The sequence below is a fragment of the Polypterus senegalus genome, chromosome 3, assembly GCF_016835505.1.
Source record: "Polypterus senegalus isolate Bchr_013 chromosome 3, ASM1683550v1, whole genome shotgun sequence".
Classification (NCBI taxonomy): domain Eukaryota; kingdom Metazoa; phylum Chordata; class Cladistia; order Polypteriformes; family Polypteridae; genus Polypterus; species Polypterus senegalus.
This window is the reverse complement of record NC_053156.1, coordinates 23,410,816-23,428,556: the sequence shown is the minus strand read 5'-3', so window position 1 is coordinate 23,428,556 and position 17,741 is coordinate 23,410,816. Positions and strand designations below refer to the sequence as shown.

The 17,741-nt window shown below is 40.7% G+C and overlaps 1 protein-coding gene across 3 annotated transcripts in view; it reads right to left on the bottom strand.

Annotated features, from left to right (window-relative positions):
- bin2a (bridging integrator 2a) overlaps positions 1-17,741 on the bottom strand; it is a 137,578-nt gene that overhangs the window by 47,026 nt on the left and 72,811 nt on the right. For all 3 annotated transcript variants that reach the window (XM_039746788.1, XM_039746787.1, XM_039746786.1), the window contains 2 exons: positions 5,732-5,812; positions 312-366 (listed from right to left, as the gene is read on the bottom strand). In XM_039746788.1, coding sequence (XP_039602722.1) covers positions 312-366; positions 5,732-5,812 — 136 coding nt within the window. The remainder of the gene's footprint in view (positions 1-311; positions 367-5,731; positions 5,813-17,741) is intronic.

The following is a 17,741-nucleotide window of genomic DNA, read 5'->3' as shown; positions in this document are numbered from 1 at the left end:
AAGTTCAAGTTTCTTATCAGGTACCCACAATACAATGGAATTCTTTCTTGTGCCCTCCCCAGACTAGTGACAATAGCATGACAGTACAGATACAGTGACAGTGTAATACAATACCAACAGCAGACATTAGATGCAACATCAGATGATACTTTTTTGGTAATTTTATTACAGTGTTGATCAGAAGCCATTGAAGATGACTCCCTGCTTAAATACATTTTTGGTAATCAGTGTTTTAACTTTCAACAAATATATTGTCTCGGGCACTGTTGAGCACTTACTTGTGTACTTTGTATACCCCTTAATATGCTTACCTTTGACAGAATTGTAGTAGGCCTTCAGGTCTTTGAAGAGCTTGTTACCTTCATTCTGAGAAAAGGCAGTCAAATCAGTGAGTTAGTTGCATCATTCAGCATAAAACACTCTTATCACTGCAAGATGGGTGAAGTGTAGCATCATAGCGCAGCTCTACTGTCTGTTCATGCTTTGCACCCATGGTAACAGACGATGCAAGCTACCACTTGTCATTAGTCAGACTACTGCCGGATGGTCTTATTCCTACTCTCTTCCACTTAAGCTCAATTCACTTTCACATATTGGCATCTTCTAACAGGATGCCAACTGTATAGCACACTTTAATTTCAAGGCTTGGACACCACAAGTAAAGATGGCAAACCTGAGTGTTGTGTACTCCTTACACGGCCCTCATTATGAATCTGATGCATTTTATTAAACAGCACTGCCATTGCACCAAGAGCTCACCCAAACCCAAACTGTGCCCACACACCTCCAAGTTTAAAAAAAAAACAAAAAAAACAAACCAGCTCTTTCCGCCGTTTCACTGACAGGCATATTATAGCGCACATTCTTTCTAACTGGTTTGGTGAAACCAGGATGTACACAGAGGCGGAGGTGGGTATTGGTTGTGGTTCTGTAAAGCAGCCAAAGTGGTGTCAAAAAGTCACGAGCAGTTAGAGCTCAAAGGGCGGAGTGGCTTCCTGCCTCATTAAAATAATTTTGTAGAATTAGCATTAATATTTTTAAGAAGTTAAAGAAACTTCTCATTTCAAGCACAAATGTTCAGGGACACCCAAACTTCCCCTTCATGGTACACTTCCCGGAAGAAGTAATAAGACTGCTCAGCAGAGTGCGTCTAGCTTTAACAACTACTTGGCTCCAAAGATCCAGTCAGGTCAGAGTTCAATCTCCTGGAGAATTGGCGACTCCTTTTTGTGGCCCATTATTTTTTAGGATAGCTGGCACTCAGGCCTGGACAATGTCTTATGACCAGCCAGTAAGAACTAGCTATTTTATCATGAGCAGCCCAACAGAACTGGCCCAAACTATCCTGACTCCGTCCAGATCCTGGGAATCTATTTAGACATGTTTGGACTTTTCAAAATTCATAACAGAATAAAAGGATGGGCAGCAAGGCTGGATTTTGGATTTTTCATGGCAAGTTTGCAAGAGGGGACCTCCCTAGTGCTGTTATGATTGTGCTGCTTGAAACATCCCAAAATCATGTAGTAAAGTTGTGATTGTGAGTTCAAAACAGCAAGGAGAACCAATTTGATTGTGCTATTAAATGCCCCACCAGCCTAAGTTTTCAAAACTCAGCCAGGGTGGGTGGTTAGAAAAAACTATTTGTAGACTTTATGTCCCACCCGACCCCTTACTGAATCTGGACAGCCATTCTAATCTAATTAGCCTCTTAAAATATGGCCAAGGTGGTCATAATCACTTTTTTAAGTCTGATGTGGTCACTTCTGTCATGACACATAACAGAGGATGGACCGCAAACAAGAACATGTTGAAGAACTCATAACCCCTTATGGAGGTTCTGTTTCTTATCAGCCTCTCACTACCCATTGGTGAGGCTGGGGAAGCACATTACTGTGGTCTGGCTCTGATGGCCCCTTGCTAAGGATGGGGAAATCCATCACGATCAGGTCATTCTATCCTGGGTAGCTAGATATGCCCACGTTCACATGGTTTCTTTACTAAATCTGGTGTCTACTCTAATACATCCACTTTCTCTCATAGTCCATCCCTACAGAGAGGTAGCCAGCAAAATATGTCAAAGAGCTCATGGTGACTTATAGAAGATGATTTGGTCACCCAAGCAGGATAGGCTACACAAATGTGGTCCATTAATTGAGGCTGAAACCCACTCTGATGTGGTTAACCTTTTATGAAACATTAATGAAAATGGATTGCAATCAAGGGTTGTTCAAAGGATGAAGCCACCATTGTGAATCAAGAAATGAATCCTAATGTAGTCTGCTTCTTACCAGCCAGTCCCTTCTGAGGCTGGGTGACCACACTGATCTGGTTAGGCTGCAATGACCACTTACTAAGGATGGACGATCACCCAGATACCCCAGTATGCCTAAAACGTTATTTCATCCTAATGACAAGGACTACTAAGGAGGTACTTAGTGATCTGGAAACCGTCGAGGTAGAAGTGCTGCATAGGTTAAATAGGCTGAAATTGAACAAATCACCAGGATGAGAGAACTTCTGTCCTCAAGTGCTTAAGGAGGTTGGAGGGAGTGCAGATATTAATGCTTGACATATCTCTTTCAAAAGTCACTGCACACTGGAAAAACTCCTCAGGAATGGAAAATTGCAAACATTATCCTATTCTATCAACAAAAAAATCTGATAGATTCAAATAACTAAATGCCAGTAAGCTTAACTTGCATCACAGGTAAATTAATGGAATCAAAAAGAAAACATCAACTTTAGCAGCACGTGTCTAGAACATGTGTATTAGCAAACACTCAACATGGGTTCAGAGAGGGGAGGCCATGTCTTATTGACATGCTAGAATTCTCTGATTTGTAACAAAAACAGAGAGATGCATATGTGATTATTTGTCTTGAAGACATTTGATAAAGTGCCATATGAGAGGTTGGGCATCAACCTAAGGAAGTGGGGAATCCGGGCGTGATGTGTCAGTGGGGGCAAAATTGGCTAGAAACACACGAAGAAAAAGAACGGGTATGATGTGAGGAACCTTATCAGAACTAAGTGACGTTAAAAGTGTCCCTCAGGGGTTAATACTGGGACCGCTGCCATCTTTAATATAAATAAATGATCTGCTTTGGAATATAAATGACAGCAGAAGATATAAAATGAGTTGGAATGACAGATAAATATAGAACAGTGGTTTTCAACCTTTTTGACAATTGGGCTGTTTTTAAATTTAACTTTTTCGTGGACTGGGACGGGTTTCAAGCAGCCCCCCCTTGGAGTTTCGAGCGGTTTGATTCAATGACAATCAACGGTTTCCTGCTTGGAATTTGGAGGGGGCTCGACTCCATAACTATGAAAGGTTTCCTGCTTGGAGTTGCAAGCGGCTCAATTCAATGACAATTGAAGGATGGGAGGGGAGGACGTTCGAGCGGCTCGATCTTTTTATTTCCGGGTTTAATATTAGAAGAGCTCCACGGAACATCAGACTTTCATGCATGGCTTTTCGCAGACTGGTAGCCAACAATAACAACATTGATAAAAAGACAATGCATGCTCTTTTACGGACTCTTCGATCGTACATGCAAGACTGTGATCTCGAATCAGGTGCTAGGCTTGCTCCGATTAACTGCTAGTTGTGTAGGGTGTCTTATTTAAACTGTGTTACATTTGTACCTATGGGCAAAATTATTTTGCCTTTTTATTGTTTGACTAGCACAGCATGCACAATTTTACCTCTAATGAATACCATTTCATATAGCTGGATCGGTCCCATGGTGGACCACATTCATAACTCATACAAACTGCTTCAGGCTTTGCTGGGTACCACACCAAGACCATGCATTCCAAAGGGTCTCAGTGTGGTTGTTTTGGCTCACACCACAGGGTGGTACCGCATTGAGACCCCTCATTCCAAAGGGTCTCCATATGGTTGTTTTGGTCCACACCAGAGGGTGGTACTGCATCGAGACCCCTTATTGCAAAGGGTCTCCGTATGGTTTTTTGGCCCGCACCACAGGGTGGTACTGTATCGAGACCCCTCATTCCAAAGGGTCTCCGTGTAGTTTTGGCTCGCACCACAGGGTGGTACTGCATCGAGACCCCCTCATTCCAAAGGGTCTCTGTACGGTTGTTTCGGCCTGCTCCAGAGTGTGATTGGCATATTCACATCTACCTAAACAGCTGTATGGTTTGATTTGGTCAAGTTGCAATGATGTCTTACAGATGCTAGGTGTCCATTTCGACTTGAACATGATCACATGATCCCTTACAGTGGGCGGGTATTCCATGTGGTCATGATTCCCATGACCTGTTACACAGGACGGGTGTTTGGTCTGATATGATCAGGTTCTAATAATCTCTTACAGAAACCAGGTTGTTGCCATCTTTTTCTGCTCCCCTGCTGCTATTCCTTTTCCAGGGTCTGTCCATCTTGAGGAGTCTCAAACATCTTTGCCTTTCCTCTACCTCCTTATGTCCTTCCACAACCTTTTCCATGCTCTCTGAACCACGGGTGGGCAGATTCAGTCCTGGAGGGCCGCAGTGGTTGCAGATTTTTGTTCCAACCCAGTTGCTTAATTAAAAACCAGTCCTTGTCAATTATTTAATTTCTTGGCTTGTTACTGGGTTAGCTCTGCCACGTTAGGTCATTCTCATATCTTAGATTTTTTTTCCTTTCTAAGGATATCATCCAAATGATTTGAAGTCTAAAACAGATGACGAAGATTCACTTTTTGCTCTTTAGTTTCCTTCCAAGTATTTAATTAAACCCAATAGTGCATGATAAATACACACTGTTGGAAATGGAAACAAGCTAAATGGAGAAATGCTGGTTTCCTTTGTCATTTGCATCTTATTGCTAATTAGGAGCAATTAAAAACCAAGACTACAGCTGTTTAAGACTAAAACAAGTAATAAGCGTTCAAAATCTTAGCGAGCGAGACAACTAAAGTGAAGCAGAAGTGTCACTTGAGCAGTAAATGCTTCTTATTAAGCAATTGGGTTGGAGGAAAAACCCATAGCCACTGCGGCCCTCCAAGACTGAATCTGCCCACCCCTGCTCTGAATGGTTTCCCCCTTGTTTCCATATGCATATATCATCTCCATCAAGCATTTCTAATTTTCCACTTCTGTCCTTCTCCTAAATAACTAATTCCTCAGCATCTCTCTTCGCTAGACTCCAAAGCCCACCCCAGCATTATCATTTTACAGCTTTAGTACATAGGGCCTAGGCCTTATTTTGTTCTTTGGTTTCTATTTTTTGGGTAAAAGCCAAAAGGTGATAATTTGAAAGAAAGTAAACATAGGCTGTCGTTTGCTCACTTCTTAAATTTTGAGTCTGTTGGAAAAAACAACAAACTGTGATTCACAAATCATGAATAGTTATGATTGTTTGACTGCCAACACACTTCCATGGTCCTTTATTTGCAAATAAAGGAAATGGATCCCAATTGCAGGTGTCCATCTTTTGGAAGTTTCTTTGACTTTAACACTGGCTTATTACATTTTTTGATGTATAGTATATTCAGTTTTTACTGTATTTGTGTCTGTGTTGTGTGAGTATGTGTGCATGGGGTCACCACAGTAGCACCGTATCTGGACCTTACCCATCTGGCCTTGGAGGTCCCCTACCAGGAGGTTCATCTCCTGTCAGTATAGCTTTATAAGGGTCCTTCTCACAGAGGGGAGGTGCCCACCTAATCTGAACATCTTCGCTTTGTCCCTTACACTTAAATAACACCTGCTTTGGCTCACTTACCTGCTGTTTGTTGAAGTTTTGAGAACACTGTTCAAACTGCTCATCTTTTGTTTCGACCGTCTTTCCCAACCTCTGCAGAACCTGCAGACCCAAAGCACAAACAGTCAGACATGACCAGAGAGTAGACACACTTCATGCTGCTTTGTAATAAATTAAAATGACAAGAAAACACAAGGTGACAGTATGGTTGATACAGCTTAACTTAGGTAGGTGTTGTGTCTTGTCTGGTGTGGTTAAGCAGAAATAGAAAGTTTCCACTGATTGGCATTAACATTTAAGAACACAAAATAAAAAAAGGAGAAGCTGAGAAGATTAGCATTGCAATGAACACACTGAGACCTGCAGCTACGATAATCGGCCGTCTCTGAGCCAACACGCTTATCTTTGTGGTTTTCAGCAGAACAAGAAGACTTTATTTGTTAATCTAAAACACTAATTCTCACAGGGTTTGTCTCTTGATAGTAAAACTATAATTGGAAATTTCACAAAACATAGCTAGCCAGTATACAGTAGGTACTCAATTCAACTCCCACCCAGATGGCTCAAGTTGACCTTCTGCTGGGGTGCAAAAGTTCAGGATTATTTTTTTAATTCATTGTGTGGTTTACTGAGTGCTAGGACCACTCAGCAAGTGCCCGCTACAATGCTTTTAAGCATTCATAATCATTTAGCGAGGAAGAGTGCCCAAACAAACTTAGTCCGATTTTTATCAATAATAATAACAACATATATTAATAATATATAAAATATAATAATGATATTTATCAATAATAATAATCTCAGAACTGAGTTAGGAAACTGCTTTATAAAACACTCATGAGGCCTCATCTGGAGTCCTGTGTGCAGTTTTGATCTCCAAACTACAAAAAGGACATAGCAGCCCAAGCAAAGGCCCAGAGAAGATCGACTAGGCTGATTGAGGGCTACAGGGGATGAGTTATGAGGAAGGATTAAAAAAGCCGAGTCGTTACAGTTTAAGCAAAAGAACATGAAGAGGAGACCTGACTGAAGTGTTTAAAATGTTGAAGGGAATTAGCGCAGTGGATCGAGATGGTGACTTTAAAATGAGTTTATCAAGAACACGGGGACACAGTTGGAAACTTGTAAAGGGTAAATTTCGCACAAACATTACAAAGTTTTTGTCCACAAAGAGAAACAATACGTGACTAAATAGTGTGGTAGACACCAGGGGCCTCATGTATAACTCGTGTGCAGAATTTACACTAAAACATGGAGCATGGACAAAAACAGAAATGTGCGTACGCACAAAAAAATCCAGATGCATTAATCTGTGTGTTCGCCAACTTCCACGTTCTTCCGCTACATAAATCCCGGTCAGTGTGAATTGTAATGCTCATGCACATGCCTGCTATCCTACTCCGACTCCTTTTAGAATTACACCCCTTTGAATATACAAATCAACATAAATAGCCCCTTATGTTAAGCGTTCTGTGAAAAGACAATGGCAAAAGCACAGCGAATACCAAATGCAGGCAAGGAAAAACTTACTATTTGTTGGTTTAAGCAGTGGTATAAAAAACAAAAGGAAGTTGATTGAGTGACAGAGAGTAGCAGAGAAACTCGAAAGTTCAAGTTCAGAAAGTCACACGGTGCCCGAAATAAAAAGAAGTAGTGGTCAGATATCAAAGTTGCTGTAAATAGGGTGGTCGTAGCAAACAGGATTTTGGTGAAAAAGCTTCTTCCAGTCATGAGCCCCTGGGTGTGTAGATCCATCAATGGGATAGACACTGTTTTAGTCTATAGTACCAGCATCAATGATGTTAGCTTAATAATGTTATAAGAAAAAAAAAAAAAAACAGAAAAGGAAGATCTTTACACACATTTTACTTGTTTAACTTACAAAGTGCTAAATCGCACTGCACATAAATAATCAAAGTGATTAATGTTAAAGATTATGAGTGCTGTACTCCAAAACTGTGTCATGAAAATAAAATCAATGGGTCACTTTGAAGCGATCAGCTTAAGGTCCAACTGAAAAGTAAAGGAGGCACATGAGGACATCAGAGCAAAAGTATGGAGACAACACTGCAAGATCCAAAGGTCTGACCAAACAACATGGAAACAGAAAAATGATACGAAGCACAAAAAAGCTTTTACATATTTCAAAAAAGATTTGTTATTCCTTTGTAAGAATCACATATCTGCCAAAAATCTGCCCAAGACTTTCTGCTGTCCAAGTCCTTCTGTGATGATTTAATTGATTCAAAATGATCTCCCAATCCACCTATCTTGGTATCATCTGCAAACCTTACCAACTTGTTATTTATATTCCTATCCAAATCATTTATATCGATTAAAAAAGGCAGCAGCCCTAGGGCTGACCCCGGGTGGACACCACTCTTAACATCAATTCTGATGAGGTTCATCACATCCTGAACTGCCATTTCTTTTAGTTGATGCCCATCACTTCTCATGTGGCACCTTATCGAATACTTTCTGAAAGTCCAGATAAATAATGTCATAGGCTCCACTCTGTTCATATACATTTGCTGCTTCCTGAAAGAATTCTAGCTTGTTAGTAAAACACGACCTCTCTTGTCTGAGCCCAAGCCGACTCCTCAGTAAAACACCCGCTCTTGCCATGTGTGGCTCAGTCTTACCCTTAATAATTCCTTCCATTAATTAGGGTGGTCATGCCGACATGGCCACACTCTCATGATCTTTTTCTCATGAAGGGCTTATAATCTGAGCTGTGTTGGCTCTCAGGAAGGATGAAAGTCTACTTTGACTTGTTCAGACTGTCATAACCTGAAGTAAATATGGCGGTCACTCCAATCTACAAGCTGCTGAAGATGGCAGCAGCTGGTCCCAAGGGTCCAATATTGAAGCTGGGCAGCAACCCTGACCAAAACCTGACAAGCCTGCTTTTCTATCTGCCTAAAGTACAATTTGATCATTTAGATGTCACAGAATAGCCCGAGTCAGGGCCAACGACACTATCTTTATATATAATACGCTACCGTGGCTGTTCGTTTGTCTGTCCAGGATTTTAAATCACCTGTAGCTTGCAAACCGCTTGACCTATTGACTTGAAATTTGGTACACATATACTATGTGATTGCGATGGGCTGGTGCCCTGCCCAGGGGTTTGTTTCCTGCCTTGCGCCCTGTGTTGGCTGGGATTGGCTCCAGCAGACCCCCCATGACCCTGTAGTCAGGATATAGCAGGTTGGATAATGGATGGATAGATGGATATACTACGTGATGTCTACTATCCACTTCCGGGGTGATGATTGACCTCTAAGGTTATTCTTTTTTTATTTTATTGTAGAATCAACTCTCGGCAGCAGGCATATGGGAGTTGTTCTCATCCCTACCACCTTCATCCTCAAATTCCTCTACCTCTTCATATCTTAAATCATTCTTGAGGCAGATTGAAGACTTAAGTCCCAGCTTAAATGAAAAATTAAAGAAGTAGAGATACTAAGTAATTGCAACACAAACACTGTCTTAATCAGTTTTAATGCAAACAGGTGGTGATGAAAGAAGAGAAGAAGCGGGCCGCTAGGGTGGAGAAAGGAGCTTTTCTTTTCTCCACCCTAGTGGCCCGCTTCTTCTCTTCTTTCGTCAGCAAGCGCATCAACCTCTGAGCAAACAAATGCTAAACGTACAGAGAAAGAGGATGACAACTAGGAATGCTCAAGTCAAGTGTATTCACTGCACGTTACCAGGCAGTGTGTCGTTACTGGTAATATATTTACTGGTTTATATACTGGCTTATATTTACTTTCTGCACAGCATGAGGAGGAAATGACAGTGGCATGAACTTTTCCTTCGCCCTTCCTGTAGTTTGCATTTAGGTTAAAGCTTCAAAAAGCTGTCAAAAGCCACAGGGCAACAAAAAGAGAAAACAATACGGTGTCAAGTGAGTGGTGCACTAGAGGAACATCCTTTTGACAGCAGCAGAAAATTCTCCCCTTTCACAATACCTTCGAGCTTTAAAGCTGGCTGAATGGCACAAGATGGAGTGCTGAATGATTAGACTGGTCAATGTCCACTGGCCTAATGACTAACAAGAGCTCATGAGGATGTCTAGTTAGTTAGCAAGGGAAAAACTCGACTTGCAATTACCGTGGAGCAGACTCAGAGGACAGAGGTTCAGCCATGGGGTTCTGATCATTCTCCACAACTCTGTCTAAGCGCTGCCAGGATCCTGATGAGGGTGCGAAAGCATGACCACATCACTCCTATCTTGAAAACCCTTCACTGGCTCCCTGTACCACTTAGAATTGAGTACAAGGTTTCCCTCCTTACCCATCAGTGCATTTATGGATCTTCTCCCCTGTATTTACAGGAACTCCTTATCCCTCATACTTCCTCACGCACCCTCCGCTCTGTGCATACCAACACTCTTCAAGTTCCCAGAACTAAACTTAGCAGTATGGGTGATAGAGCCTTTTCTTCGGTGGCGCCAAGGCTGTGGAATTCCCTCCCCGACTACTTGAGAGCCCCACAGTCGATTGATGCCTTCAAACGAAGCCTAAAAACTTATCTTTTTAGAAAGGCTTTCTGTTAAATTATTTCTATAGATTTTTTTGTTTGTTAATTTTATTCTTCTTTTGTAGCACTTTGAGATTGTTAAATATAAAGCGCGATATAAATAAAATCTAAAAAAAAAAAAAAAAAAGTGGTACCACAGAGATGAATCCTAAAAATCTTCACAAGCATCCAATAAGAACAGCCTAGGGTGTTAGCTAAGGGGCCACCTTCCAAAATGACCATACGAGAGCTCATATGATTACAATAACCAGTTTCGCCTCACACTCATGGTCTCATGTTCAAAGAACTGCTGGCAGGCTAAGCCCAACTGACGTTTGAAGAAATAAAAAAAAAAAAACAAATAAATAAATCATAAGCATTAATAAACAATACAGCGGTGGCCAAAAATTTTGCCAGTGACACAAATGTTGCATTTTGCAAACTCTGCTGCTTCAGCATTTTCAGATTCTTTTTTTACGTTTTTATGGTGTACTGAAGAACAATTCTAAAGATACGTTTCAAAGGCTTTCATTGGCCAATCCATCACATGTATGTAAAGTGTTGACCCTTCTTCTTCATAACTTGTGCAGTTCGCTCTGCCAGTCTGGATATCCGCTTCTGGGCCAAACCCTGACTGATGCAGATCCATTCTTGCCTTTTTAGTGCTTGGAGTTGATCACAATTTGTGGGCTTCTGCTCGTCCACCCTCTTTTTGAGAACGGACCACAGGTCCCTCAATGGGATGAAGATCTGGGGAGTTTCCTGGCCTGAGGTCCAAACTTTCAATGTCATGATCTCTGAGCCACTTCGTTGTCACTTTTGTTTTGTGACGTGGCGCTTCATCATGCTGGGGAATACACAGATCCTCATCACTACCAAGTTGTACCTGGATTGTTGGGAGAAGTTGCCCTCAGAGGACGTGTTGATGCCGTTCTTTATTTATGACCGTGTTCTTGGGTAGAACTGTGAGTAGGCCCACTCCCTTGGATGAGAAGCAACCCCACACATGGATGTTCTCAGGATGCTTCACTTTTGGCACAGTGACACAGGACTCATGGTAACGTTCACCTTCTCTAGACAATCGATTTTCCAGATGTCCCATACAGTCAGAAGGAGGATTCATCTGTAAAAAGAACTTTGTTCCAGTCTTCTGCTGTCCAATCCTTCTACGTCCTGTAGAATTTCACTCTGTCCTTGATGTTTTTCTTGGAAAGAGGTGGCTTCTTTGCTGCCACTCTTGACACAAGGCCGTTGTCCAAAAGTCTTCACCTCACTCTGTGCCCACCTGCTGCCAAGACTGAGCACGGGTGCCAACACAATTCCCTAGCCGACTCCTCAGGAGGAGACGGGCCTGGTGCTTGCTGGACTCATTCAGCTGAACATATTGTGCCAGGGCCAAAAGAAGTGAAAATGGGTTTTTGTGATAAAGTGAACGCTTTATGCTAGTGAAGCTCTTTGCATTGAATTAATATTTGTCTGATCACTCTTCAAAATAACATTAAAACAACGTGGATTGCCAACACACAAACTGAAGCCGCACATTTTGCAAAACACAACATCTGTGTCACTGCCGAGACTTCTGGTCGCTATTGTACACCTGGGGTGGGACTTTCAGAAGGCTAATTAGAATATCGGGTTTCTTCAAACCTTTAGGCCTTTCAACCACCCAAATGTGGAGGCTGATCTTGTCATCCTTCAGAGGTCATTCACAATCTAAAATATTACATACCGACCAGACAGGTGCTCAAGTTCAGGCCTGGGGGGCCACAGAGGTTGCAGTTTTTTGCTGCAAACTGATTTCTTTTATAGAAGTGGGTTACTGTTGCTGAAATCGCTTACTGCTCAAAAATCATTTTCTGTGTTTCCTTTTAGTTTAACCTTCCCACCCTGTAATTGCTTCTTTTAGTCTTAAACAGCTGCTAATTTTATGACTTGCTTTCTAAATCAGCTGCCAATTCACAATGAGATGCAAATGACAAAGGAACCAGCAACTCCCACACAATCAGCGTAAAAGAGTTTTTTGCATTATAACATTGACTTAAAATGGGGGTGTTAGAACCATTCGATTTATACACCATGCCTATAGTGGTAGGGTGTTGTACCGTGTGCTGGATTAACCATATAAGCAAAGTAAGCACATGCTTAGGGCATCATAATTTGTCATAATTTTTATTATTATGCTGTATTAAGGATTTGTTCTGTTCTGTGTATTGTATTGTATTGTATTGACCCCCTACTTTTGACACCCACTGCACACCCAACCTACCTGGAAAGGGGTCTCTCTTTGAACTGCCTTTCCCGAGGTTTCTTCCATTTTCCCTACAAGTTTTTATTGGGAGTTTTTCCTTGTCTTCTCAGAGAGTCAAGGCTGGGGGGCTGTCAAAAGGCAGTGCCTGTTAAAGCCCCTTGCGGCACTTCCTGTGTGATTTTGGGCTATACAAAAATAAACTGTATTGTATTGTATTGTATTGTATCAAGGGTAAAGGGGGCACCACAAAAAATGCTCATGGCTGAATTTATCGCATAAATTTTTAAATTAATTACATTTATAGCCATTTTAAAAATTTAATGAAATATGAATAATGCCTCCCTGTACCACCCTATGTCATCACTGTTCGTAGATGGCGCCTTGCACAGTGCGTTCTGCATACTGGTGCCATCTATGATGGGGAATTCCCTTTTTATGGTGATTCCCTTAAACGCCATGTTATGTCAAAATATTGTGAAAATAATTCGATTCAAAACAATATGTTTATATTTTTAAATAATAGTTAATTAAAAATGATCACGTAATTGTTGTGTTTCGTGAATTATCTATTATTTAACTTAAAATAAATTTCTAGTGCGTAGAAAGCGTTATTTTCTGTTTTAAGCAAAAATAAAAAATTGTCCCAGTTTGAGGAAAAAATATTTTGGTAAGTCTATTTAATTCTATTCTTGAATATTTTAAAATTCATTTACATTATGTAAAAGTGAAAATCGTACAGCTAATTACTATTGGGTAAAATCGTTTATAACTTTTTTACTAATAAAGATTTAACAACAAACTTTTCACAAAATATTCTTCAAATCTTGTACTAAGAACATGTGTAAATAGATTTGCTAAATTGACACAAAAGCCATAAATGCATTAAATAATCAAAATGGTAAATCTACAGTTTTCATGTCAAAATGAAAACCGTACATTTCAAAAAAAAACTTTAAAATCGACCCCAAACGTTAAAATTTGTAAAATTTCGGATGCCATTTTCTCTTCAAGTAATGATAAAAACGCGATCAGATCTTTATCGAAAAGCAGTGCTGCACAAAATAAATTTTTAAATCAATTTTAGGGTTAAAGTCAATTTCTACAGGTTTTGGCAGGAGATTGGATAATTTGTAGTCCTTAGAATAATGGCAGATAAAATTAACATTTGTAGCCATTTAAGCCACTTTGTAGTCACTTTGAGACCTAAAACATCCTTAAATATGAGATGTAAAAAAATTTCAAAAAAGCTGAAACAAAATCTGCGCTAATTGATATTTTGGAATTTGGTTTGCTTCATCAAAAACTAGAGATTTTCACAAAAGTTTTGGACTTTTTTTTGATACAACAATTTTCACGACCCCTAGGTACTATAACAATTGAAGTCGTTCGGTTTACGACATGGAGGCGGCGGTTTTGTAGTTTTTAATGGATATAACCGCTCTAAGCGTTACATTGCCGTACGACTTTAACTGTCATGAATTTTTACCATTTGTATTATTTAATTTATTTATGGCTTTTGCGTTCATTATTTAGCAAATCTTTTACACACATTCTTAATATAAGGTTTAAAGAATATTCTGTGAAAATTTTGTAACTAAATCTTTCTTAGTAAAAAAGTTACAGTATCAATAATTTTATCCAATAGTGGGTGCTGAGCAGACTGTGCTGGGAAGGGATGCCTCACGCCTGGACAAACTGGTGAGGAAGGCACAGAACTGAACAGTTTGACATCCGTGGCAGAGCGATGGGCGCTGAGCAGACTCCTGTCAATCATGGAGAATCCACTGAACAGGATCATCTCCAGACAGAGGAGCAGCTTCAGCGACAGACTGCTGTCACCGTCCTGCTCCACTGACTGAGGAGACCCCACACTATTGGCGCTTTTCCACTGCATAGTACGGCACAGCACGGTTCAGTACAGCTCAGTTCGGCTCGGTTTGCGTTTCGACTGCAGTTTAGTACCGCTTTAGAGTGGGCGGGATTATTCACGTGTCGTTATCGTTGCGCCTCTACTGCCGTGACATCGTGGAACTTTTACAACAACACAGACAACGACAACACTTTAGCTCGATGACGCAAGGGTAAGCATCTAAAAAGCACATCACTAGCTAACTTTTATCACTGTTGCAAAGCATAAAATGAACTTAACTGCCAGTGTAACATTAAAATGCTGATTCTGTATATTACAGATCTTCCACATTTTGCAAAAAAGTCGCCGCAACAGACCATCTGTTTGGACATTTAACCGTGCTTCAGAGTGGTGGGATGTGATTGTTCCCGGTTTTACAAACACTCAGTGGCTGGAGAACTTTCGAATGTCTGAAGAAACATTCATCCACTTATGCAACAAACTGCGTCCAGCGATGGAGAGACGGGACACAAACTTCCGCGTGTTTGTACCTTTAAAGAAAAGAATAGCCAGTGACGCAGTAATGACGATTTTCTCTGGCCAATCAGTGACCAGCAGAGTTTACACGTCACGCTTTGGTAACGGTTCGGGCGCTTGGAACCTCGGCTGAGGTGGTACTAAAAAAAGGACCAGGTACCAGGTACTGTTCCCAGTGGAAAACCCCCCAAAAGTGAGCTGAACTGAACCGTGTCGTGCCGTACTATGCAGTGGAAAAGCGCCATATGATGACTCTTCAATTCCACCCGGGGTGGGGGTAAACGTTAACATTATACAAAGTTATTGTCTGTTTTACATGCATTTTTATTTCTATTTAATTTAATATTGTTTTTTGTATCAGTATGCTGCTGCTGGATTATGTGAATTTCCCCTTGGGATTAATAAAGTATCTATCTAATAATTCAAATAACACTATCTTATCACTATTATGTATAGAAGCAGATTGGTTATGAAGATCTAATCAAAGAGTTTTCAAGGAAAAAAGTAGGAGAAAATTATTAAGATAAAAATAAAATGAAGCATACAAAAATAAATATAATTTTCCTTCTTACTATAAGGATGTTTTGTTTAATTTTGAATTTTTGCTAATAAAATAAAAATTTTCTTTTCTAGTTTGTTATTGTTTTAATATTTTGAATTACTAGTGTAAGGGGGCACCAAAATTACTTAGTGCTTTGGGCATCTAAGGGTCTTAATCCGGCCCTGCATGTTAGCCAATATGGATGTAATGAGAAGTCAATCAAAATGGCACCTTTTATTGGTTAACTAACTACGCAAGCTTTCGAGGCAACTCGGGCCCCTTCTTCAGGGAGTTTTTAATATTGTCAGTTTTTTTAGTTAGCCAATAAAAGGCGTGTGGAGGAAATGACTGTCATCCCCTGGGTGACCTGAAACCTCCAAGAGAAAATGGGCAGAAGGAAGTTTAAATCATAAACCGATTATTCGGTTTGAAAAGAGAGAGCACTGCTGTTGCAGGACGCGGTAACTAGACGCACACAGCATTCTGTAACAAGATGCACACTCTTACTGCTAGTTCAGGTCTTTTTTTATATACACGTGTAAAAAGGTACAGAGTTAGATTACTTGCATCACACAAAGTTTTTTATAATCATTGGCTGGTTCCAGTTGCTAGCTGGACACGAGGTAAAATGAAGCGTACTAAATTATAAGTAAACACGGTCAGCAAAAAACATGTCAAGCTTTGCCATTTTCAGCTCCTTTCTTTATTAGCACAGAAGCTGAAGGCAGATGCCTTCCTCATACAGCAAATAAACAGCCCAATGGAGTCTGCTTGTATCCCGTCTCGGCTTCCCAAAGTTACCTGGAAACGATTTTACATTATATAGTGAAGTTTACTAAATGTTCTTAATTACCCCCAAGATATAAAATCCAAACCTCACAACTATTAGTTAATTAGTCTTATGATATTTTTTACCACACGTGTCATTTTGCTTGACTTCTCATTGTACAACATGCCTTCCAATTTAAAAGATGCAAAATACTTTTTATTGTGACACAAACAAAAATTAAGACAAAGACAAATTCTGAGTGTGCATAGGCATTCACCTGCCCCAAAGTCAATACTGTGCAAAGCCCCCCTTTAAGCTGCAATTCTAACTGCAAAGGTAAAAAATACAACAAATTTAAGAACTCTTTTACTCCTACCAGTTGAAAAAAGTTGGGTGTCTGTGCGACTTTGTGGAGGAATCATTCAATAAACCTTCCATTATTTAAATCTGGGACTTGGTGTAATCCTATTTAGGGGTTTGGGGTTCAATGACACCCAGTTTTCCATCACTATATATTATATGCATTATTGGCATACACGTGCACATGGGAGGCAGCTAAAGGGCCTGAATAAGGGTAATTGCACTGACTGTACTGACCGTTTCTCTCGTTCCACTGCAGACCAATTACGGGAAATTACGCCTGGGTCCAATGACCTCACTTCTGGGTCTGGCCGGACGATGTCACTTCCGGTTCCAACCCTGATGACCTCACTTCCTCTGCTTGCCCTTAACACTGCCATCTTTTGCCTCTTTAAGTCAGTTCCGTTTTGGACTGTACACAATGTACTCTTAATTTAACGCTTCTGCAGCCAGGAAAAATTATATGGGTGGCTACCCCAAACCTTTCTTCGACTCATCTTTGACAATTATATATATGCGTATCATAAAGTAGTTTTAATTCCTGAGCCTAAGGCGCTTTTCCACTGCATAGTACGGCACGACACAGTTCAGTTCAGCTCACTTTTGGGGGGTTTTCCACTGGGAACAGTACCTGGTACCTGGTCCTTTTTTTAGTACCACCTCAGCCGAGGTTCCAAGCGCCAACCGCTACCAAAACGTGACGTGTAAACTCTGCTGGTCACTGATTGGCCGGAGAAAATCGTCATTACTGCGTCACTGAATTTGCGACACAACAGACCCGCTAGATTTTTAGCACAGCCAGCGAAGGTTCGGACGCACCATTTTGTTTTAACCAAAAATGGCTGTTTCGTGGTCTATTGAGGAAGTACAGACGTTACTCTCGTTGGTAGCCGAGGAGCGGATCCAGCGAGAGCTAGATGGGGCGACGCGGAATGAAGAACACCATTCCGTCGATATGCTCCATTGTTGTGTGTTTGTTTGTGGCGCGTTTACGATGATGTCACGGCAGTAGAGGCGGCGCAATTCTAACGACACGTGAATAATCCTGCCCAGTCTAAAGCGGTACTAAACTGCAGTCAAAAAGCAAACCGAGCCGAACTGAGTCGAACCAAGGTGAGCTGTACTGAACCGTGTTGTGCCGTACTATGCAGTGGAAAAGCGCCATTAGAGGCTAATAATTTGATTAGATGATTAGACATACAAGAA